A 23,815-nucleotide genomic window follows, 5' to 3' on the forward strand; every position below is an offset into this window, starting at 1 on the left:
GATACTAAGCTTATGAACATGTCAGCCCCATTTATAGTAATAGGGCGATCTTCAAGGGAAGGGGCATGTAGAAGTTTTCTGGGGAGATGGAAATTTTCTGTCTCGATCTATATGTTGCTTGAAGGTACAACCATATCTAAAATTAATCATTAAGGCTAGGCTCAGTAGCTCATGCCTGTAATCCCAGCACTTTGGGAGGCCAAGACTGGAGGATCACTTCAGCCCAGGAGTTTCAGACCAGCCTGGGCAGAGAGACCCTATCTAGCTCTACCAAAAAAAAAAAAATTTTTTTTTTAATTAGCTGGGTGTGCTGGCACAAGCCTGTGGTCCCAGCTATTCGGGAGGCTAAGATGGGAGAATCACTTGAATCCGGGATGTCAAGGCTTCAGTGAGTCATAATTGTGCCATTGCACTCCAGCCTGGGTGACAGAATGAGACCGTCTCAAAAGTAGAGAGAAAATGAGATAAAAACAAAATTCATTGAGCTCTACACTTAAAGTGTATGTATTTTTCTGCTCGTGAATTATACTTCAATTAAAAAAAATTTAGGAGCTTCCACCCATCTCCTTAGTCTGTTGAGACCATGTTAAATATTGATTCTTTTATCCATTATATCAGCTGACTTCTCAGCTTTCAAAAAATATATACATTTTCTTTTTAACTGCAGTACCTGCAGTAGAGGGAGTGGTTGGAAATATTTATAAAATGGATAGGATTTAGCAATTTATTCGATGTTGAGGAAAGAGAAAATGATAAATTGGCCAGGCATGGTGGTTCGCGCCTGTAATCCCAGCACTTTGGGAGGCTAAGGCGGGTGGATCACAAGCTCAAGAGATTGAGACCATCCTGGTCAACATGGTGAAACCCCGTCTCTACTAAAAATACAAAAATTAGCTGGGTGTGGTGGTGCCCACCCGTAGTCCCAGCTACTTGGGAGGCTGAGTCAGGAGAATCGCTTGAACCTGGGAGGTGGAGGTTGCAGTGAGCCAAGATCACATCACTATGCTCCAGCCTGGTGACAGAGCGAGACTCTGTCTCAAAAAGAAAAGTGGGTTTGGGAGTGAATAGGATGCATTCTGTATGGAGCACAGAGTTTGAAATGCTGGCATATTATCTGCATGGCAATGTCAGTCAGCCTGATGAAACTGTGGGGCTGGAAACGTGATAGGTTAGGGATGGAAACAGAATTGGGATCACTCAAATTTAATAGTGGAAACTGTGATATTAGATGAAATGGCTGTGGCAGAATGAGAAGAAAGAGGTCCAAGGACAGAACCTAGGGAAATAAATGCTTAGGGAGTGGTAGGAGAAAGGGAAACAGGTATCAGACAGTCGACACATCCTGGTTAAACAACTTTGTTGTGCCAGGCTTCCGGTGAATAAGACATTCAAAGTCTCTGCTTCAAGAAGTTTGCATTCGTGGTTGGGGAGACAGACAATAAGACACATGAACAAATAAGCCTTTCAGGTAGTGATATGTGTGATGCTGGAGAGTGACTGTGGAAGTATTTCAGCTGGGCTGGTAGGGGAAGATCACCCTGGATCAAAGAGATGGCCCTGGAGCTGATGCCTGAATGATGTGAAGGAAGCTTTCATGTAATAATATGTGAGAAATGCTGTCTTTTTTTTGAGATGGAGTTTCTCTCTTGTTGCCCAGGCTGGAGACCAATGTCATGATCTTGGCTCACTGCAACCTTTGCCTCCTGGATTCAAGTATTCTCCTACGTCAGCCTCCCAGGTAGCTGGGATTACAGGCATGTGCCACCATGCCCGGCTAATTTTTTTTTTTTTTTTTTTGAGACGGAGTCTCGCTCTGTCGCCCAGGCTGGAGTGCAGTGGCGCAATTGCAGCTCACTGCAGCCTCCTCCCCCTAGCAGTCCTCCTACCTCGGCTTCCCGAATAGCTGGAATTACAGGTGCCCGCCACCATGCCCGGCTAGTTTTTTTTTTGTATTTGTAGTAGAGACAGAGTTTCGCCATGTTGGCTAGGCTGGTCTTGAACTCTTGACCTCACGTAGTCCACCTGCCTCAGCCTCCCAGAGGGCTGGGATTACAAGCATAAGCCACTGTGCCTGAATGAGAAACGTTTTCTAAGTCAAAGGAATAAATCCAAAGGCCCTAAGATTGGGTGAGAGAGAGGAAAAGAAATGACAGAAGATGGTCCAGTACAAGGCAGAGATTTTCAAAAGGGTGGAGATGGCTAGAGGTATTCACAATAGCGAAAAGGTGGAAGTGATCCAAGTGTCCATGGAAGGGTGAATGGATAAACAAAATGTGGTATATACATACAATGGAATATTATTTAGCCTTACAAAGGGAAGGAAACTCTGACACATGCCACAACATAGATGAATATTGAAGACATATGCTAAGTGAAACAAACCAGCCACAAAAAGACAAATACCGTATGATTCTACTTATATAAGGTACCTGGAGGAGTCAGAGTCACAGAGACAAAGTGGAATGGTGCTTGTTAGGGACTAGGGGGAGCAGGGACTGGGGAGTTACTGTTTAAGGGGTACAGAGTTTCAGATGGGTAAGATGGAAAAATTGTGGAGATGGATGGTGGTGATGGTTCCACAGTATCTCAGTTTGTTTATGCTGCTGTAACAAAATACCACAGACTAGGTACTTTATAAAGAACAGAAATTTATTTTCTGATAGTTCTAGAGGCCGCGAATAACAAGATCAAGGCACCAGCAGATTGTTGTCAGGGGAGGCTGCAATCCCTGCTTCTAAGAGGGAGGAATACTGCATCCCCACGTGTCAAAAGGTGGAAGGGCAAAAAGTGACAGTGTGCCCCTGACAAGCCCTTTTATAACAGCATGAATTCATGCAGGCAGAACTCTTAGGACCTAAACACCTTCCAGAAGGCCCCACCTCCCAACACTATTGCCCTGGGGATTAGGTTTTCAACACAAATTTTGGGAGACACATTCAGACCATAGCAAAGACAGACACAAAACACCACATATTGTATGACTCCATTTATATATGAGAAGTCAAAAGAGGCGAATCTGTAGAGACAGAAGGTAGATTCATGGTTGTCTGGGCCTCAGAAGGGGGATGAAAGGGAGGCAAAATGGAGAGTGACTGATGTTAGGTAAGCAGTTTCTTTTGGGATGATGAAAATGTTCTAAGATTGGATTGTGGTAGTGGTTGCACAATTCTGTAAATATAATAAAAGCCACTGAATTATGTACTTTAAACAGGTGAACTTTATGGCATATGGATTATATCTCAATAAAATGATTTTTAAAATGGCCAAAAGACTTGCAGACACTACCACAGAATAGGTAGCAAAGGAGCTCATAGAAAGATGTTCAACATCAGTGCAGTTAAAACCATGATTAGAATGGCTAAAATTTGAAAGTCCACACAAAGTACTGCTATTGATGAGACATGAGACAAGTAGAACTCTCATACACTGCTGGAAGGAAGGTAAAATGCTACAACCACGCTGGAAAACAGTTTCTTTCTTTTTTATTTGAGACGGAGTCTCACTCTGTTGCCAGGCTGTAGTGCAGTGGCACAATCTCAGCTTACTGCACCCTCCGCCTCCCGGGTTCAAGCGATTCTCCTGCCTCAGCTTCCTGAGTAGCTGGGATTACAGGCACCTGCCACCACGCCCAGCTAATTTTTGTATTTTTAGTAGAGACGGAGTTTCACCATGTTGGCCAGGATGATCTCGACCTCTTGACCTTGTGATCCACCTGCCCTGCCCCCTGAGATTACAGGTGTGAGCCACCGCGCCGGGCCGGAAAACAGTTTCTTAAAAAGTTAAAACACGTAACTACCATGTGATCCAAGTATTCTACTCTGTTATGAGTTGAATTATATCTGCTCCCCCTACCCCCCAAATTCATATATTGAAATATGAACTCCCAGAACCTTAGAATGTTATCTTATTTGGGGATAGGACTTTGACAGAGGTAATTAAGTTAAAATGAGATTATTAGGATAGGCCCTAATCCAGTATGACTGGTGTTCATATTAAAAGGGGGAACTTTGGACATAGAAACACACAAATAGGGAAAATACCATGTGAAACTGAAGACAGCCATCTGTAAGCCAGGGAGAGAGGACTGGAACAGATCCTTCCCTCACAGCTGTCAGAGGGAACCAACCCTGCCAATACCTTGATTTTGGACTTCTAGCCTCCAGAACAGTGAGACAACAAATTTGTTTGTTAAGCCACCAGATTTGAAATAGTTCATTACAGCAGCCCTAGCAAACTAATACACCCTCCTAGGTATTTACTCAATAAAAAAGAATGCATATGTGAGTGTTCATAGCAGCTTTATTTGCAGTAGCAAAAATCAAAACAACTCAAACACCCATCAAATTGTGATGCATTCTAAACAATGGAATACTACTCAGCTGTGAAAGGAAAATGAACTGTTGACACTTGAAACTACATGGTTGAATTTCAGAATAATTATGCTGAGTAAAAGAAGCCAGACAGAAAAAGAGTACATACTGTTTGATTCCACTTATGGAAGCTCCAGAAAATGCAGCTGCATCTATAGTGATAGAAAGTTCATCAGTGGTTGCCTAGGCAGGGACACAGGAGAGAAAGTTTAAAGAGGGATGACTGGGTGCAGTGGCTCACACCTCTAATCCCAGCACTTTGGGAGGCCAAGGCAGGCAAATCACGAGGTCAGGAGTTTGAGACCAGCCTGGCCAATATGGTGAAACCTCGTCTCTACTAAAAATACAAAAAAAATTCGCCAGGCATGGTGGCACACACCTGTAATCCCAGCTACTGAAGAGGCTGAGGCAGGAGAATCTCTTGAACCCAGGAGGCGGAGGTTGCAGTGAGCCGAGATCGCGCCACGGCACTCCAGCCTAGGCTACAGAGTGAGACTCTGTCTCCCTCCCCCGCCAAAAAAAAAAAAAAAAAAAAAGATCAAAGAGGGAAATGGTGAAACTTTTAGGGTGGTATGTTCATTGTCTTGCTTGTGGTGATGATTTCATGTGTATGTATGTGTCAAAACTTACCAAATTGTACTTTTTTTTTTTTAAGAGACAGGGTCTCACTTTATCACCCAGGCTGAAGTACAGTGGTGCCATCATAGCTCACTGCAGCCTTCAACTCTTAGGCTTAAGCCATCCTCCTGCCATGGCCTCCCAAAGTGTTGGAATTACAGGCATGAGGTACTGCACCTGGTATAAAATAATTTTTTAAAAAATGAAAGCCAACAAAAAATTGAAAATAGTTTTGGTGGGGTGGAAAAAATAGAGTCAAAAAAGGTTTTAAGAGTAAGTCTTGGCCGGGCGTGGTGGCTCACGCTTGTAATCCTAGCACTTTGGGAGGCCGAGGCAGGCAGATCACGAGGTCAGGAGATCGAGACCACGGTGAAACCCCATCTCTACTAAAAAAAAATACAAAAAAATTAGCCGGGCGTGGTGGCGGGCGCCTGTAGTCCCAGCTACTCGGAGAGGCTGAGGCAGGAGAATGGCGTGAACCCGGGAGGCGGAGCTTGCAGTGAGCCGAGATTGCGCCACTGCGCTCCAGCCTGGGCGACAGAGCGAGACTCCGTCTCAAAAAAAAAAAGAATAAGTCTTGACATGGTAGACTAAGTCAGGTTATTAATGTCTGCTGCTCTCTTCTAAAGTACCACGAACATTATTTTTACTTTGGGAGGCCGAGGCAGGCAGATCACAAGGTCAGGAGATCGAGACCATCCTGGCTAACACGGTGAAACCCCGTCTCTACTAAAAAATACAAAAACTTAGCAGGGTATGGTGGCAGGTGCCTGTAGTCCCAGCTACTTGGGAGGCTGAGACAGGAGTATGGCATGAACCCAGGAGGCGGAGCTTGCAGTGAGCTGAGATCCCGCCACTGCACTCCAGCCTGGATAACAGAGCAAGACTCCGTCTCAAAAAAAAAAAAAAAAATTATTTTTACGAAATGATTTCAGCAAGCATAAATCCACTGGATAACAAAGTGAATAGAAGAAGAGATGAAGAGGATAAGAGATGCCCAACAAAGTTTTGGAAGCTAGGAAGCTTTTGGAGTAACACTAAAAACAGCAAGATGGGTTGAAGAGGCGATGAGAAGCAAGGCCTCAGATAATGCTTTCCTCATATCCACAGACCACTACCCTCTCCCACCTGGCAGAAGACTGGAAAGGCTGAACCTCAGGAAAAGCTGAGGGTGGGTGTGAGGTACCTAATTAAAAACAGAACTTACATAAAAGGCTACATGCTGACACGTGAGACTTTACCAGCTCTTCCCAAATTCAGTCCCAGAACACTGAAAGCCTGGCTTATGTCTGTCAGACTGAGGATTGAAGGGTGTCTTTTTGGGGTAATTAAATAGCCCAAGGAGGGGGAAATAAATGAGGATATATAGCTATAGGCATCTGAAGGTCCCAGTTAAATGGGCAGGTCCCTTCCTGATCACCCTCCAGAAAGCTAACCCCTGGATAAGGAACCTTTCTCTTACCCCTCCCCTCCTACACACACACACCCAAAATCAAGCTCTTTAGGGTCTCGCTCTTAAATATCAGTGGATAGACAACGATGATCACACATTTGATAAATATCTATGAATGAAAGACGGTGACCAAAGACAAAAGAGGAACTTGGAGGAAACAGAGACAATGTAGGGAGCAGAAGAAAACTAAAATAGGCTGGGTGCGGTGGCTCACACCTGTAATCCCAGCTACTCAGGAGGCTGAGGCGTGAGAATTGCTTGAACCAGAGAGGTGGAGGTTGCAGTCAGCCGAGATCACACTACTGCACTCCATCTTGGGCAACAGAGTGAGACTCTGTCTCAAAAATAAATAGGCCAGGCACGGTGGCTCATGCCTGTAATCCCAGCACTTTGGGAGGCCGAGGTGGGCAGATCACTTGAGGTCAGGAGTTTGAGACCAGCCTGGCCAACATGGCAAAACCCCGTCTCTACTAAAAATGCACGCGTGTAATCCCAGCTAGTCGGGAAGCTGAAGCAGGGAGAATCTCTTGAAGCGGAGAAGCAGAGGTTGCAGTGAGCTGAGATCGTGCCACTGCACTCCAGCCTGGGCGACAGTGAGACTCCATCTCAACAACAAAAAAAAACTAAAATAAAAACTCTCTAGAATATCCTCAGAGATGAGAGAAGATATTGTTATAATGGAACAAGAACAGGAGACTGGAAAAAGGAATATTCAAAGAACGAGGAAGAGCTCTTAAAAATTCAATTAAAATGGCAGAAATTATACATATATTAGAAGTTTTAGAAAATAAAGTTGAGAGAACCTCCCAGAAATTAAAATAAAAAAATCAAAGACACAAAAATGGTGAAAGAAAGAAAGAAGAAAATCAATTAATCTCAGAGATTCAACACTGAATAGGAGGAATTCCAGAAGGAGAGAACAGAAATTGGAAGGGAGGAAACTGTCAAATAAGTAGAGAAAATGTCCCAAACCTGAAAAACAAGAGATTCTAGATTATAAGTACTTAACTAGCACCAGTTCAATAAATAAAGAACCTTGCTTAGTGGTTTGCATTTTAAAAAACTAAAGATAAACGAAAGATACTAAAAGGGTTTTTTGTTTCTGTTTTTGTTTTTTTTCTTTCTTACCACTATAAAAATAAGGACCTAAATGTTTCTAGAGAAGACACATCCAATACATTAGGACCTAGAATGATACTGAGCTTCTGTGTAGCAGCTATGGGAGCTAGAAGACAACGGAGCATCACCCTCAAAATTTTGGATGGAAAAGTTTACTGACTTCAATGTTTTTGTTTGTTTGTTTTTGTTTCTGTGATGGAGTCTTGCTCTGTTGCCAGACTGGAGTGCAGTGGTGCGATCTCAGCTCACTATGAGCTCCGTCTTCCGGGTTCACGCCATTCTCCTGCCTCAGACTCCTTCGCAGCTTGGACTACAGGCTCCCGCCACCATGCCCGGCTAATTTTTTTGTATTTTTAGTAGAGATGGGGTTTCACCGTGTTAGCCAGGATGGTCTCAATCTCCTGACCTCTTGATCCGCCCGCCTCAGCCTCCCAAAATGCTGGGATTACAGGCGTGAGCCATAGTGCCCGGCCACACCCGGCTAATTTTTGTATTTTTAGTAGAGACGAGGTTTCACCATGTTGGCCAGGATGACCTTGATTTCCTGACCTTGTGATCCGCCTGCCTCAGCCTCCCAAACTGCTGGGATTACAGGTGTGAGCCACTGTGCCTGGCCTCAACTTTTATATGTAATTAAGTATGTGGGTAAAAAAATGTTTTTATGGCCGGGTGTGGTGGCTAACACCTATAATCCCAGCACTTTGGGAGGCTGAGGCGATGGATCACCTGAGGTGAGGAGTTCGAGACCAGCCTGGCCAACATGGTGAAACCCCATCTGTACTAAAAATACAAAAAATTAGCCAGGTGTAGTGGCACACACCTGTGGTCCCAACTACTGGGGAGGCTGAGACAGGAGAACCGCTTGAACCCAGGAGGGAGAGGCTGCAATGAGCCGAGATCTCAACACTTCTCTCCAGCCTGGGCAACAGAACGAGACTCCATCTCAAAATAAATAAATAAATAAATAAAAAGTTTTTATATGTTAGTTATATGTGTGGATAAAACAAGGACATTTCAGTCATTCAGGGTCTCAAAAAAAATTCACCTTCTATATACCTTTTATCAGGAAATCACTGGAATATATACTCCACCTGAATCAGTGAGTAAACTGTAAAAGAGACAGAGAATCTGGGAAACAGATGCTCCAGCCTAGGACAAAGAGGAGGGCATTCCAGAGATGAAGAAGAGGAGACATCCCTGGCGAGATGTCAGCGATTCAGTGGCCTACAGAGCAATCAATCCAGTTTGGAGCAGGAGAAACCCCTGAGGGTGTCTCCAAGGCAGAGTGAAACTGATAGATTACCTGAAGTGTTTGAACTGATTAAGAGGAGATTTACAGTTCTGTTGGAGAGTTTGAGGATGAATTAATGAAAAATACATAACAAATACTAAGCTAGAAAAAAAAACAGAAAAAGAATAAGAAGAGGAAGTGGTAATTATTAGTTCCAGGGAAGCCAAAATTATACAAGAAAGGAAATTTAATTATAGCATTCCATATGATTCAGCTGTATGTATTTACTACATAGTAGCACTGTTAGCACTGAATATTGAGTTGAACAAAAACTTACATTGCGAGGGAGGATGGAGGCCTATGTTGTGAGCGTGGGGCAGAGGTGGAAAGTGCTGTTTTTGTTTGTCAGCCGGTAGTATTAATGTTATTTGACTTTTTAAATAATGTATATGTATTTAATATAAATTTTAATTTTTAAATAAATTAGTAATTTAAATTATAATAAATTATTAAAGAAAGGGAATAATTCCATTTATGAAATTATATTATAATTTAATATTAATATTAAGAAATTATTGGCTTTATTTTTTTTTAAGACTTAAGGTCTTGCTGTGTTGCCCAGACTGGAGTGCAATGGCTATTCACAGGTGTGATCATAGAGCGCTACAGTCTCGGTCTCCTAGGCTCAATTGATTCTCCTGCCTCCGCCCCCCGAAGTAGCTGGGACTTACAGGGTCATGCCATAGCCCTCAGCCTTTTCTTTATATCTTTAAATATAAAAGCATGGGCCGGGCGCATTGGCTCACTCCTGTAATCCCAGCACTTTGGGAGGCCAAAGCAGGTGGATCACGAGGTCAGGAGATTGAGACCATCCTGGCCAACATGGTGAAACCCTGTCTCTACTAAAAAAAATACAAAAATTAGCTGGGCATGGTGGCGGGCACCTGTAATCCCAGCTACTCGGGAGGCTGAGGCAGGAGAATCATTTGAACATGGGAGGCAGAGGTTGCAGTGAGCCAAGATCACGCCATTGCACTCCAACCTGGGTGACAGGGTGAGACTCCATCTCAAAAATAAATAAATAAATAATAAAAAGCATGTATATACATATGTATGCCTATATATACATACATATGGTTAAAAATATATATTTTCTGGCCAGGCACGGTGCTCACGCCTGTAATCCCAGCACTTTGGGAGGCCAAGGCGGGTGGATCACGAGGTCAGGAGATCGAGACCATCCCGGCTAACATGGTGAAACCCCATCTCTACTAAAAATACAAAAACACTAGCCAGGCGTAGTGGCGGGCGCCTGTAGTCCCAGCTGCTGGGGAAGCTGAGGCAGGAGAATGGCATGAACCCGGGAGGCAGAGCTTGCAGTGAGCCGAGATCACGCCACTGCACTCCAGCCTGGGTGACAGAGCAAGACTCCATCTCAAAAAAACAAAAAAACAAACAACAACAACAACAAAAATATATATATATATTCTGCTTCAGTTTGCTCTAAAATATGTATATATTTGGACTTGATATTTATAGAATCATACTACATGTGTATTGTTTTGTGACTTGCTTCCTTCACTTGATTACCTTTTTGTAACTCACCCAGATTGAGATGTCTAGCTGTAGTTCATTCATTTTCATGCAATATAGTATTCTATTTTCTGAAAACACCATAACCTATCTATTTTACTGTTGACAGATGTTTATTCTTTTTTTTCTGTTAAAAATAATTCTACTAAAAATACTTTTGTATATGTGCAAAAGTTTCTCTAGGGTATATACCTATAAGTGCAATTACTAATGTGTACAGTAAATGCATCTTCAAATGTAGTAGATAATGGCAAACTTTTTTTTTTTTTTTGGTGGGGTGAGACGGAGTCTTGCTCTGTCGCCCAGGCTGAAGTACAGTGGCATGATCTCGGCTCACTGCCACCTCTGCCTCCCAGGTTCAAGCAATTCTCCTGCCTCAGCCTCCTGAATAGCTGGGACTAAAGGTGCACGCCACCACATCTGGCTAATTTTTTTATTTTTAGTAGAGGTACAAATACACCATGTTGTGTCACCATGTTGGCCAGGATGGTCTCGATTTCCTGACCTCATGATCTGCCTGCTTTGGCCTCCCAAAGTGCTGGGATTACAGGCGTGAGCCACCATGCCCGGCCAACAAAACTGCTTTTCAAAGTAGCTATACCAGTTTTCCTTCCCACTAGGAGTGGATAGGAGTTGCTATTGCTGCGTACCCTTGTGAACACTTGGTATTACCTGACTTTAATTTTAGCCAACCTGGTAGTGGTGAAATGGTTTTAATTTGCATTTTCTTGACTGACATGAGATTCAATATCTTTTCATATGTTTAGGAACTGTTTATGTGTTCTCTTCAGTGAAATTCCTGCTTGGTTATTTGCAGATTTTTCTAGTAGGTTGTCTTTGTCTCATTGATTCATCACTGTTCTTTTATATTCTAGATGCTAATCCTTTGTCAGAGTTATATGTTTTGCCGATCAACATGTTTCCTTTTTTCTGCAGATCTGATCACTCAAAGAGAAGTTTGAAAACCATTGGCCCAGGCTTCTGTTCTGTGCACCACAGTGAAACGGCCCTGTGGTTCTGCACAGGGCAGGTGTGGGTTCTTGAAGTGAGTCGCATTGTAGTTACTGACTGCTGCTGACCTGTGGTGCTTGCCTTTGCAGGTGGAACAGGAGGATTTTGTAATGGAAGGGCATGGCAAGACTCCACCTCCTGGTGAAGAAAGCAAACAGTGAGTCACAGTTTATTTAAAAAGAGTCCTATTACAGATCCTCGGAAACACTTTGGTTCAACATGTCGATAGCGTGTTTGTTGGAGATGTATACGTTGGAGACAGTGGGGAACTCACCAGTTGCTTTGGTGGCTGTTAATGCATTGCCTCTATTTATAGACCAACTAACTAGAAGGACAGAAAGTTAGCTTTATAGTTTTTCACACTCGCCTAATCAAAATTTATGTTATGTTGTAGCAAAGGCTTTAAGGCTCAGTATGTTCCAAATTGAACTAATTGGTTGATTTCCAAAGAAAGTATAAAGTGGTGTACATCCTTTTCTCAGTAATGTCTTTATGAAGTGAACTAAATTAATAGACCATTTCCCTGCAATCTAAGTGTGAATTTATTTGAATAGTACTTCCTGAAATTCTATTCCATTTGGTTATTTACACTGCTGATCTTTGTTTACATAACAAATAACAAATTGTTTCCCTAAAGGAACAGGAGTTATAAATAATATAACTTATCCAACATTCTAAATGATTGAGGATCTCTCCCCTAACTCCTTAAGGGGTTGATTGGTTTGTTGTTGGTTTTTTTTTTTGTTTGCTTTTTTTTTTTTTTTTTGAGACGGAGTCTCACTCTGTCACCCAGGCTGGAGTGCAGTGGCGCAGTCTCGGCTCACTGCAACCTCCGCCTCCTGGATTCAAGCAATTCTCCTTCCTCAGCCTCCTAAATAGCTGGGACTACAGTTGCCCGCCACCACACATAGCTAATTTTTCTATTTTTAGTAGAGACGGGGTTTCACCATCTCTACTCCTGACCTCAGGTGATCCGCCCGCCTCGGCCTCCCAAAGTGCTGGGATTGCAGGCGTGAGCCACCGCGCCCAGCCGGGGGTGAGGGTTTTAAACCTGAAGTTGGGAGTCTGTTGGGTAGCTTTTTGATAGCAGTGTGTGAATTTTTTTCCTCTCTCTGTCATAGAATGTGAAAAATTGTGTTGCAGAGCAGACTGGTTTTTCATATGCCCTTTTAAAGGAAAAATAGTTGAGACTGCTTAAAGTACTGACATAACTACTATTTTTTATTCAGACATTAGTCTCCTAAATTGAATGGGCCAGTGATTCATGGAATTTACCAAAAATCTATAGAGAGAAACTCCTCTCACTCATATTTTTTTCCTAGAAAATAGTTTAATTTTGGTCTGTCTTAAGAAAATTATGTCTTTGAAACCCTTAGGAATAAATTATGTAGAATGGACTATGCTGCCACGAGGCCAGATTCATTAAAGGAAAATGGCTCGTCTTGTATTTGTTGTGAATGGAAACCAGGATATTTTCACAGCTGGTTTAATTTGCTAACCAGGCAATTTTAAAAATAGCTCACAATGTAAATCCTAACTTTGCTGTATTCTGTCAAATGCACTTACATTTTGCATGGGCTGATGGAATCAATTCATCTTTAGCAAATTAGAATGCCAGACATCTAGTCCCAGTAGAATGACAAGAGAAACACTTAAGGTGCTTTTCTCCGTGTCCACTGCGCAGCCCTCCACCCCCACACTCTGGTCAAAGGTCTGTCATATAAAAATTATACCTCCCATTTGTCAAGGGTTTTCTGTGCACAAGGTACTTTGCTTAAATATTTTTTACTCTGTCATTTCCACTCATTACACCATTTCATCTCCATTTCACTCAGAGATCAGGGTAGGTAATTTGCCTGTGGTAATGCAGCTTGAAATGCAATTTAGATTTGAACCCAGATCTTACCGATTCTCTCACATCCTTTGCCATCCTTGGAAGCTATGCTCTTGAAAAATACTGTGGTTAGTAAAACTGCAGTTGTCAAAATCAAAGTCTCATGAATAAGAGGAAGTAGGCCAGGCGTGGTGTGGCTCAGTGTAATCCCAGCACTTTGGGAGGCCAAGGCGAGTGGATCACTTGAGGTTGGGAGTTCGAGACCAGCCTGACCAACATGGTGAAACCCCGTCTGTACTTAAAAAAATACAAAATTAGCCAGGCGTGGTGGCACACGCCTGTAATCCCAGCTACTTAGGAGGCTGAGGCAGGAGAATTGCTTGAACCCGGGAGACGGAGGTTGCAGTGAGCCGAGATCGCGCCATTGCACTCCAGCCTGGGCAACGAGAGCGAAACTCCGTCTTCAATAAATAAATAAATAAATAAATAAATAAATAAATAAATAAATAAAAGAGGGAGTTGGGGGAGACAATGAAAATGGCATAAGCCTATTTTTAAAAACATAGGTGGAAGTTCTGTACTATAAAGGATATCCATTTCCCAAACAAACCAGTCTTTATCTTTAAAAACCTCTCTAGTAACCCCTATCCTGAATCAGCTTATTTACGTATTCAGGAAATGTTGCTGGGCAGATTTTCCCACAAGTTTTATGTTATACAAACCGTACTTTTAGAGTTTGAAACTTTTAGAGAGTTTCAAACAGCCCCAGCAAGTTGGAACGCCATGTGTCGTATCTTTACCATTCTCCCTTGTTTTGTTTTCACAAGTCTCATACTGCCTGGCCTTTTCACAGATGAATTTTGTTCTATTTCTGTTTTTTCTGGGCCTGGTCAGCTATTATATACTGAAGTGATAAAGCAGAAATCAGTCTTCTCACAAGGTGCTGTGAGCAAAGGTGCTGTGTTCTTTTGTTTGAGGCAACAACAATAAAAATATTTACAAAACAAATTTTTTTAAATCTCAGAACTGCAGTTGGCACATGATTATTACTATACTTTGTGAATATGATTCAGTCTGGATAGGGAATCTAGGAACTGAGTAATTTTTTTGTGTGTGTAACAGAGTCTCGCTCTGTCGTCCAGGCTGGAGTGCAGTGGCACGATCTTGGCTCACTGCAAACTCTGGGGTTCACGCCATTCTCCTGCCTCAGCCTCTTGAGTAGCTGGGACTACAGGCGCCCGCCACCACGCCCAGCTAATTTTTCTGTATTTTTAGTAGAGATGGGGTTTCACTGTGTTAGCCAGGATGGTCTCGATCTCCTGACCTGCGATCTGCCCGCCTCAGCCTCCCAAAGTGCTGGGATTACAGACGTGAACCACCGCACCTGGCCGGAACTGAGTAATGTTTTAATAAAAGTATTATAAGCTTGTCAGAAGACATTCAAACAGTAATTGTGTCTGTAGAATTAAAGGTGAGACCCTTCCTTTCCTTCCCTTGCTAATCTTCCTAAACATTTTCTGTACATTTTTAAACAACAATTAAATTGATTTTTTTTCCAACATCATTCTTCTGAGACTTACTTTTGTAATTTGACATATTTTCAGTCTATTTTTTTTTTTTTTGAGACAAGGTCTCACTCTGTCACCTAGGCTACGGTGCAGTGGTACGATCATAGCTCACTGTAACCTTGAATTCCTGGGCTCATGGGATCTTTTTGCCTCAGCCTCCTGAGTGGCTGGGACTACAGGTGCATACCACTGTACCCAGCTAATTAAAAAAAATTTTTTTTGTAGAAATGAGGTCTCATGTTGCCCAGGCTGGTCTCCAGCTCCTGGGCCCAAGCAGTCCTCCTGCCTCAGCCTTCCAAAGTGTTGGGATTACAGGCATGAGCCACCTGGAGCGGCCTATTTCATTCTTTTAAACGTCTGTCAAACATTCTGTTGAATGGATATACTACAGTCATTCTTCTCTAAGAGATTATTTTGGGCCAGGCACAGTGGCTCACACCTGTAATCCCAGCACTTTGGGAGGCTGAGGTGGGTGGATCACCTGAGGTCAGGAGTTCGAAACCAGCCTGACCAACATGGAGAAACCCCGTCTCTACTAAAAATACAAAATTAGCCAGGCGTGGTTGCACATGCCTATAATCCCAGCTACTAGGGAGGCTGAGGCAGGAGAATCGCTTGCACCTGGGAGGCGGAGGTTGCAGTGAGCCAAGATGGTGCCATTGCACTCCAGCCTGGGCAACAAGAGTGAAACTCCGTCTCAAAAAAAATAAAAATAAAGAGATATTTTGGTGGCCCTCACTTCCTTGATTACTACAAATAATATTTTATTAAACATTCTTATTCTTATATCTTTATTTTTATTGATTGACTGATTGACAAAGTCTCACTATGTTGCTTAGGCTAGACAACACAGTAGTACCTGCAATGAGGTAACTCACTGCAACCTCAAACTCCAGGGCACCAGCGATCTTCCACTTTAGCCTTCTGAGTAGCTAGTACTACAGGCACGCACTACCAAGCCCAGATACTTTTTTTTTGCTTTGAGTAGAAACGGCCTCACTATGTTGTCGAGGCTGGTCTCAAACTCTTGGGCTCAGACTCAAGCAATCCTCCCACCTCAGCCTTGCAAAGCCCTGGGATTACAGGCATGCACCATCACCCCTGGCCTCTTGTTGTTTTAATTTATGTTCTTATGCTTACTAATGAGTTAAAATATCTTTTGTTTATTGGCCATTTATTTTTATTTTGTGTATCACCTATTTATATATATTTTCCTTTTTTATTGGATTGTTTTTATAGCTTTGTAGGAGCCCTTTATACATTTTAGATATTATTAACCTTTGTTGAGATGTTTTAAATATTTTCTCTCAGTCCTTATTGTTTAACATTAGATATCTTTCATGCCAACAAACCTTTTAAATTTTTATATAGTACAATCAGCCTTTCTGGCTTTCATGTTTTATGCTTGCCTTGAGAAGTCTTTCCTACCCTAACTTGATAAAATATCTTTAGGTTTTCTATTTTAGTTTTTACATTTAGATGTTTAATTGATTCGCTCCTCAGTTTTGTATATGGTGTGAGGCAGAGATCTAACAATTTTTTTCCAAATGGTTCTCATTCATTGGTATTAGCCTGTATGAACAGCCCATTTCACTTACAGAGGCTGGCAGAGCACATGACTAACGTAACTTACTCAAGGTCACCGAGCGGATTCTTGTAATGATTAGGACTAAAATTATGTAATTAGCTGATCTGTGCCACTTTCCTTATCTCCCCATTTAACGTTTTGACCACAGGTTCCCAAAACCTTAAAAAAATTATTTTCTGTGATGTTTATTTCAATAGAACTAAGTTCTATTAAGAGGCAGATTAGGTAGCTGTATATGTAGAAAGCTCTTGAAAAATAATTGACTTCTGATACTGAGAAATATCTGTGCTAAACTATTAATATTCTACATCAGTTGTGCTGAATCCTGGTATTTGTATATGAATAAGATTTACAATGTATATAGCTGTAAACACCTTATGTGTATTGTTTCAATGGGGTTTATTTACTGTTACTCTATCTAATGTAATCATTTTTCTGGGAATATTCTCTTTGAGAGTTATATTAGCAAATCAGACAAGCAAAGTTTATTGCCATATAATTACTACATTAAAATTACACAGCTTTAATTGCATGACGTGTTTACTGCAGGAGTAAATATTAAAACTATGACAGCTTTTTAAAAAGCGGCTGAGCAGATACTTGCTCATAGATTGTGTTTGACCATGCTTATTGAGAGGTCATTATAGATAAAATGCAGATGGGCTTTTGATTTGGTTTTATTTTATTTATATTTGTGATGGTCTAAAGGTTTGTGGGAAGATCATTTGTTGTAATTTTGAAGCCAAATACCAATTTTTTTTTTTTTTGAGACGGAGTTTCACTCTTGTTGCCCAAACTGGAGTGCAATGGCGCGATGTCGGCTCATCGCAACCTCCACCTCCCAGGTTCAAGCCATTCTGCCCCAGCCTCCTGAGTAGCTGGGATTACAGGTACACACCACCATGCCCAGCTAATTTTTTTTATTTTTAGTAGAAACGGGTTTTCACCATGTTAGCTAGGCTGGTCTTGAACTCCTGACCTCAGATGATCTGCCTGCCTCTGCCTCCCAAATTGCTGGAATTACAGGCGTGAGTCACTGCTCCTGGCCATCAATTTTGATGTAGTTGTAAATTTGGCTTCTTTCATTCTTTTAATTTTTTCCCAATATAACTTACAAACAGTCTTTAAATCTAAGCTTTCAATCTTTATGTTGAAATTGACTCAGGGCCAGGCGCAGTGGCTCACACCTGTAATCCCAGCACTTTGGGAGGCCAAGACGGGCAGATCACAAGGTCAGGAGATGGAGACCATCCTGGCTAACAGGGTGAAACCGCGTCTCTACTAAAAATACAAAAAATTAGCTGGGCATGGTGGCGGGCGCCTGTAGTCCCAGCTACTTGGAAGGCCCAGGCAGGAGAATGGTGTGAACCCGGGAGGCAGAGCTTGCAGTGAGCCGAGACTGTGCCACTGCACTCCAGCCTGAGCGACAGAGTGAGACTCCGTCTCAAAAAAAAAAAAAAAAACAAGAAAAACAAATTGACTCATTCTCAAAAGATACTTATCTTTAATGTACTAAAATTATTGAATTTTTCTAGCAAATTTTTGTTGATTAAATGTTCTTCATTCTTTTGGTTCATTTTATGAAAAGCCATTCTTAAAAACAAATTTCTCACAGTAGAATATTGAAGAGATATTTGCACAGAATAGTCAAGAGGTGGGAGCAACCCAGGTATCTATCAACAGATGAATGGATAAACAAAATTTGGCATATACATACCAGGGAATATTATGCAGCCTCAAAAAAGAAAATTCTGCCATATGTTGCAATATAGATGAACCTTGAGGACATCATAAGCAAAATAAGCCAATTACAAAAGGACAAATACTGTTATGATTTTACTCATATGAAGTATCTAAAGTAGTCGAAATCATAAAAAGAGAAAGTAGAAAGGTGATTGCTAAAGGCTGAGGTAGGGGGAAGAGAATGTTTAACGGGAATAGAGCTTCAATTTTGCAAGCTGAAGTTTCTGGAGATGTATTGCACAGCAATGTGATTATACTTAACACTGCTGGACTGTATGCTTAAAAACAGTTAAGATGATACATTTTTGGCTGGGCACAGTGGCTCACGCCTGTAATCCCAGCACTTTGAGAGGCCGAGGTGGGCGGATCACGAGGTGAAGAGATCGAGACCATCCTGGCTAACACGGTGAAACCCCACCTCTACTAAAAATACAAAAAATTAGCCGGGCGTGGTGGTGGGCGCCTGTAGTCCCAGCTACTCGGGAGGCTGAGGCAGGAGAATGGCGTGAACCCGGGAGGCGGAGCTTGCAGTGAGCCGAGATCGCGCCACTGCACTCCAGCCTGGGCGAAAGTGAGACTCCGTCTCAAAAAACAAAACAAAAACAAAAGATGATACATTTTTATGGGTTTTTTAAATGGCAGTTTTAAAAATTAACAATCAAATTGAAATGTACTTTTAAACTACAGCCTGGATTTCAAAGACTTAGTTCCCCCTCACCACAAAAAAGAATGCAAAATGATTAACTTTTTTTTTTTTTTTTTTTTTTTTGAGATGGAGTCTCCCTCTATCACTCAGGCTGGAGTGTAGTGGCACAATCTCGGCTCACTGCAAGCTCCACCTTACGAGTTCACGCCATTCTCCTGCCTCAGCCTCCCGAGTAGCTGGGACTACAGGCACCCACCACTACACCTGGCTAATTTTTTCTATTTTTTAGTAGAGACGGGGTTTCACCGTGTTAGCCAGGATGGTCTCGATCTCCTGACCTCGTGATCTGCCCGCCTCAGCGTCCCAAAGTGCTGGGATTACAGGCATGAGCCACCACGCCCGGCCAAATTTTATATTGATTTTATGTTGAAATGACAATCTTTCGTATATGTTGTGCTAAATAAAACTTTATTAGAAGTTTTAAAAAAATCATATTTTGGCCCGGCGCCGTGGCTCACGCCTGTAATCCCAGTACTTTGGGAGGCCTAGGCGGTCAGATCACAAGGTCAAGAGATTGAGACCATCCTGGCCAACATGGTGAAATCCCGTCTCTACTAAAAATACAAAAATTAGCTGGGCATTGTGGTGCGCGCCTGTAGTTCCAGCTACTCGGGAGGCCGAGGCAGGAGAATCGCTTGAACCTGGGAGGCAGAGGTTGTAGTGAGCCGAGATTGCCCCACTGCACTCCAGCCTGGCGACAGTGCGAGCAAGACTCTGTCTCCAAAAAAAAAAAAATCGTATTTCATTCTTATTTCATGATTCATTTTATAGACGGTATCTGCTTTTTAGGGATTATTGATATAATATTTAGAATTGACAGGAATTGTATCAATACCTGTATTTTTATATTTCTGCTTCCGTAGGGTGCCATCTTTTATTTTGCTCTTTAAGGGAGAACTATTTCAGAGGTTACATGGGAGACCTATAAGGAAATGGAAGTATTGAAGACAGTTTTGTTCATTTGTTTGTTTTTGTTTTGTTTTGTTTTTGAGACGGAGTCTCACTCTGTCGCCCAGGCTGGAGTGCAGTGGTGTGATCTCAGCCCACTGCAACCTCCACCTCCCGGGTTCAAGCGATTCTCCTGCCTCAGCTTCCCAAGTAGCTGGGACTACAGGTGCGTGCCACCACACCAGGCTAATTTTTGTATTTTTAGTAGAGATGGGGTTTCACCATGCTGGCCAAGCTGGTCTCGAACTCCTGACCTCAAGTGATCCGCCTGCCTTGGCCTCCCAAAGTGCTGGGATTACAGGCGTGAGCGACCGCGCCCGGCCCTGAAGACAGTTTTATATCGATGATTCAGAAAGTAAGAAGAGTATAATTTATGGAGTTAGCACTGCTCTCCATACTCCAGTGTGGTGTGGTTCAGTGTGGCTTTGTGCTCCAGGTGCTGTTTTTTAAGTTTCTTAACTCTGTCATCTTGATTAAATTCTCTTCTTCCTAATTACATTCTTCCCGATTTAAGTGTCTAGTTATAAAAAGCCCTTTTAATTTTTCTGAAGTTTACTTATTATAGATCTTTCTTAAGTCCCAACAGTTTGTCTTCACCTTATCTCTGTTTCTGCCACCACTCCAACTCCCTAACTTAAAGCTGTATCTTTTTTTTTTTTTTTTTTTTTTTTTTGTGGAGTTGGAGTCTTGCTCTGTCGCCCAGGTTGGAGTGCAGTGGCACAATCTTGGCTCACTGCAACCTCTGCCTCCTGGGTTCAAGCAATTCTCCTACCTCAGCCTCCTGAGTAGCTGAGATTACAGGTGCCCGCCACCATGCCTGGCTGATTTTTTTTTTTTTTTTTTTTGTATTTTAGTAGAGACAGAGTTTCACCATGTTGCCCAGGCTGGTCTCGAACTCCTGAGCTCCGGCAATCCACCTGTGCCGGCCTCCCAAAGTGCTAGGATTACAGGCTTGAGCCACCATGCCCGGCCATCTCTATCTTTTAAAATTGTAAAAGTTGCACTTGTTGCACAAGATAAATCTCCACCGTAAGGATTCCTTTTATTAGTATATTTCTTTTTGTTTGTTTGTTTGTTTGAGATGGAGTCTCGCTCTGTTGCCCAGCCTGGAGTGCAGTGGCGTGATCTCCGCTCACTGCAAGCTCCGCCTCCCAGGTTCACGCCATTCTCCTGCCTCAGCCTCCCGAGTAGCTGGGACTACAGGCGCCTGCCACCACGCCCGGCTAATTTTTTGTATTTTTAGTAGAGACGGGGTTTCACCATGTTAGCCAGGATGGTCTCGATCTCCTGACCTCGTGATCCACCCGCCTCGGCCTCCCAAAGTGCTGGAATTACAGGTGTGAGCCACTGTGCCCGGCTATTAGTATATTTCTTGTTTCATACTTGACTACCCAATTAGGCACTAAACTTTTTGGGAACCATTCTTTTGGGTGTTTATTTAAAAACCTTGGGCAGCTCTGTAGCATTTCCTAAACACAGGGCAAAGTAAAAATATTTCCAAATCATAGATTTTATAGATAATCATCTTCAGAACACAAATGTTGGTATTTGGCCATAGGAAAGTTGTTGTTAACGTTTTAATTTTGTGTGTTATACCATAAGGTTTTCTCCAGTTTTTTCCCCCTTTAAACCATTGCAATATGTACATGTTGAAATAAATTTATTAAGAAGTAGCAAGTTGAACTCTCTGTAAACTCAGTCATTATTACACAGTAGTAAGCTAGACGTCAGAAGAATAGTTGGCTTTTTTGTATAATCTTGAACAGCTTTTGGGGGAACAAGGAAATGAGTTTTCTTTTCAAGTTAATTGGTACTTTGAAAACGCCACAAAGAGGTTCAGTAGATGATACTTTATACTCATGGAATTTTTGCTGCTGGGAGTTTTTGTAAAACCATCAACATTTTGTACTAGATCTTTGGGGAACTTTCAGTTGCTAATAAATTTTGTAATTTGCATTGACGTTACTTTAAAAAAATTCTCTAACGTCTTTTTTTTCCCAGAAGTCTCAGAATCGTAATAAATTCTGAATTCTATTTTGTGAGATTTTTCTTGGACACCTGGACCATGGATTAATTACAGTAAGAGTAACTGCAAGGTTGGGCATGGTGGCTCATGCCTGTAATCTCAACACTTGGGGAGGGAGAGGTGGGAGGATTGCTTGAGTTCAGGAATTAGAGCCTGGGCAACATGGCCAAACCTCATCTCTACAAAAAATGGAAAAATTAGCTGAACATGTTGTTGTGTGCTGGTAGTTCCAGCTAATCAAGATCACTTGAGCCTGAGAGCTAGTGGTGGCAGTGAGCCAAGATCACACCACTGCACTCCACCCTGGGTGACAGAACAAGACCCTGTCTCAAAAAAAAAAAAAAAGGAGTAATTTTAATAGATGACAGAATGAGACCCTGTCCCCCCCCCCAAAAAAAGGCTAGGTGCGGTGGCTTGCGCCTGTAATCCCAGCACTTTGGGAGGCCGAGGTAGGCGGATCACCTGAGGTCGGGAGTTCAAGACCAGCCTGGCCAACATGGAGAAACCTGTCTCTACTAAAAATGCAAAATTAGCCGGGCGTGGTGGCGCATGCCTGTAATCTCAGCTACTCAGGAGGCTGAGGCAGGAGAATCGCTTGAACCCGGGAGGCGGAGGTTGCAGTGAGCCGAGATGGCGCCATTGCAGTCCAGCCTGGGCAACAAGAGCGAAACTCTGTCTCAAAGACAAAAAGAAAGAAAAGAAAAGGGGAACTTTAATAGATAATGTGTTTTACAATTTTATTTTATTTTATTTTATAAATAAAATAAGAGGGGAGGGGAGGCTTAAGGCACAAAAGATCAGGTTAAAGCTTTATGCTAGATCTTTGGCTTTATGAGGATGGATTTCTGTTGTCTTGGTCACTGCCTAGAGAGGTGCTTGGCACAAAAAGCATCTATAAATATATGTTGAATGAATAAGTTCCTATCGACTGTTAAGAATCCCTCTTCTACACACTCACTTTGAAATCTGAGGTGGTGTTATTAAAAAGCCTAATTCCGGCTGGGCGCGGTGGCTCACGCCTGTAATCCCAGCACTTTAGGAGGCCGAGGTGGGCAGATCACGAAGTCAGGAGATCGAGACCATCCTGGCTAACACAGTGAAACCCTGTCTCTACTAAAAATACAAAAAAATTAGCCAGGCGTGGTGGCGGGCACCTGTAGTCCCAGCTCCTTGGGAGGCTGAGGCAGGAGAATGGAGTGAACCCGAGAGGCAGAGCTTGCAGTGAGCCATGATCACGCCACTGCACTCCAGCCTGGGCGACAGAGCGAGACACTCTGTCAAAAAAAAAAAAAAAAAAAAGCCTAATTCTGGAATATTTTATCTGTTATCAGGAGAAGAAAAGTACATTGAAGCACTTTGGGAGGGCGAGGCAGGTGGATCACTTGAGGTTAGGAGTTCAAGACCAGCCTGACCAGCATGGTGAAACCCCATCTCTACTAAAAAGAAAAAAAAAAAAAAATTAGCCAGGTGTGGTGGTGGGCTCCTGTAATCCCAACTACTCAGGAGGCTGAGGTAGGAGAATCACTTGAACCTGGGAGGTGGAGGTTGCAGTGAGCAAAGATTGCACCACTGCAGTCCAGCCTGGGTGACAGAGTGAGACTCCGCCTTTAAAAAAAAAAAAAAGGACATTGTTAACATGTCATGTTCCACTTTATTTTTTTTTAATTATTATTATAATTTTTTTTTTGGCCGGGCGTGGTGACTCACTCCTGTAATCTTAGCACTTTGGGAGGCCAAGGTGGGTGGATTACCTGAGGTCGGGAGTCCAAGACCAGCCTGACCAACATGGAGAAACCTGGTCTCTACTACAAATACAAAATTAGCCAGGCATGGTGGTGCATGCCTATAATCCCAGCTACTAGGAGGCTGAGGCAGGAGAATCGTTTGAACCTGGGAGGTGGAGGTTGTGGTGAGCCAAGGTCATGCCATTGCACTCCAGGCTGAGCAACAAGAGTGAAACTCTGTCTCAAAAAAGAAAAAAAACACTCCACCTGGGCGACAGAGCGA

General features: G+C 42.5%; 1 protein-coding gene across 4 annotated transcripts in view; it reads left to right on the top strand.

Moving 5' to 3' along the window:
- Positions 1-23,815, top strand: part of TNRC6B (trinucleotide repeat containing adaptor 6B) — a 291,806-nt gene that overhangs the window by 97,635 nt on the left and 170,356 nt on the right. For all 4 annotated transcript variants that reach the window (XM_032139790.2, XM_032139793.2, XM_058431283.1 and 1 more), the window contains exon 4: positions 11,485-11,552. In XM_032139790.2, the coding sequence (XP_031995681.1) occupies positions 11,485-11,552 (68 nt within the window). The remainder of the gene's footprint in view (positions 1-11,484; positions 11,553-23,815) is intronic.

Source organism: Hylobates moloch, unplaced genomic scaffold (genome assembly GCF_009828535.3).
Source record: "Hylobates moloch isolate HMO894 unplaced genomic scaffold, HMol_V3 SCAFFOLD_19, whole genome shotgun sequence".
Taxonomy (NCBI): Eukaryota; Metazoa; Chordata; class Mammalia; order Primates; family Hylobatidae; genus Hylobates; species Hylobates moloch.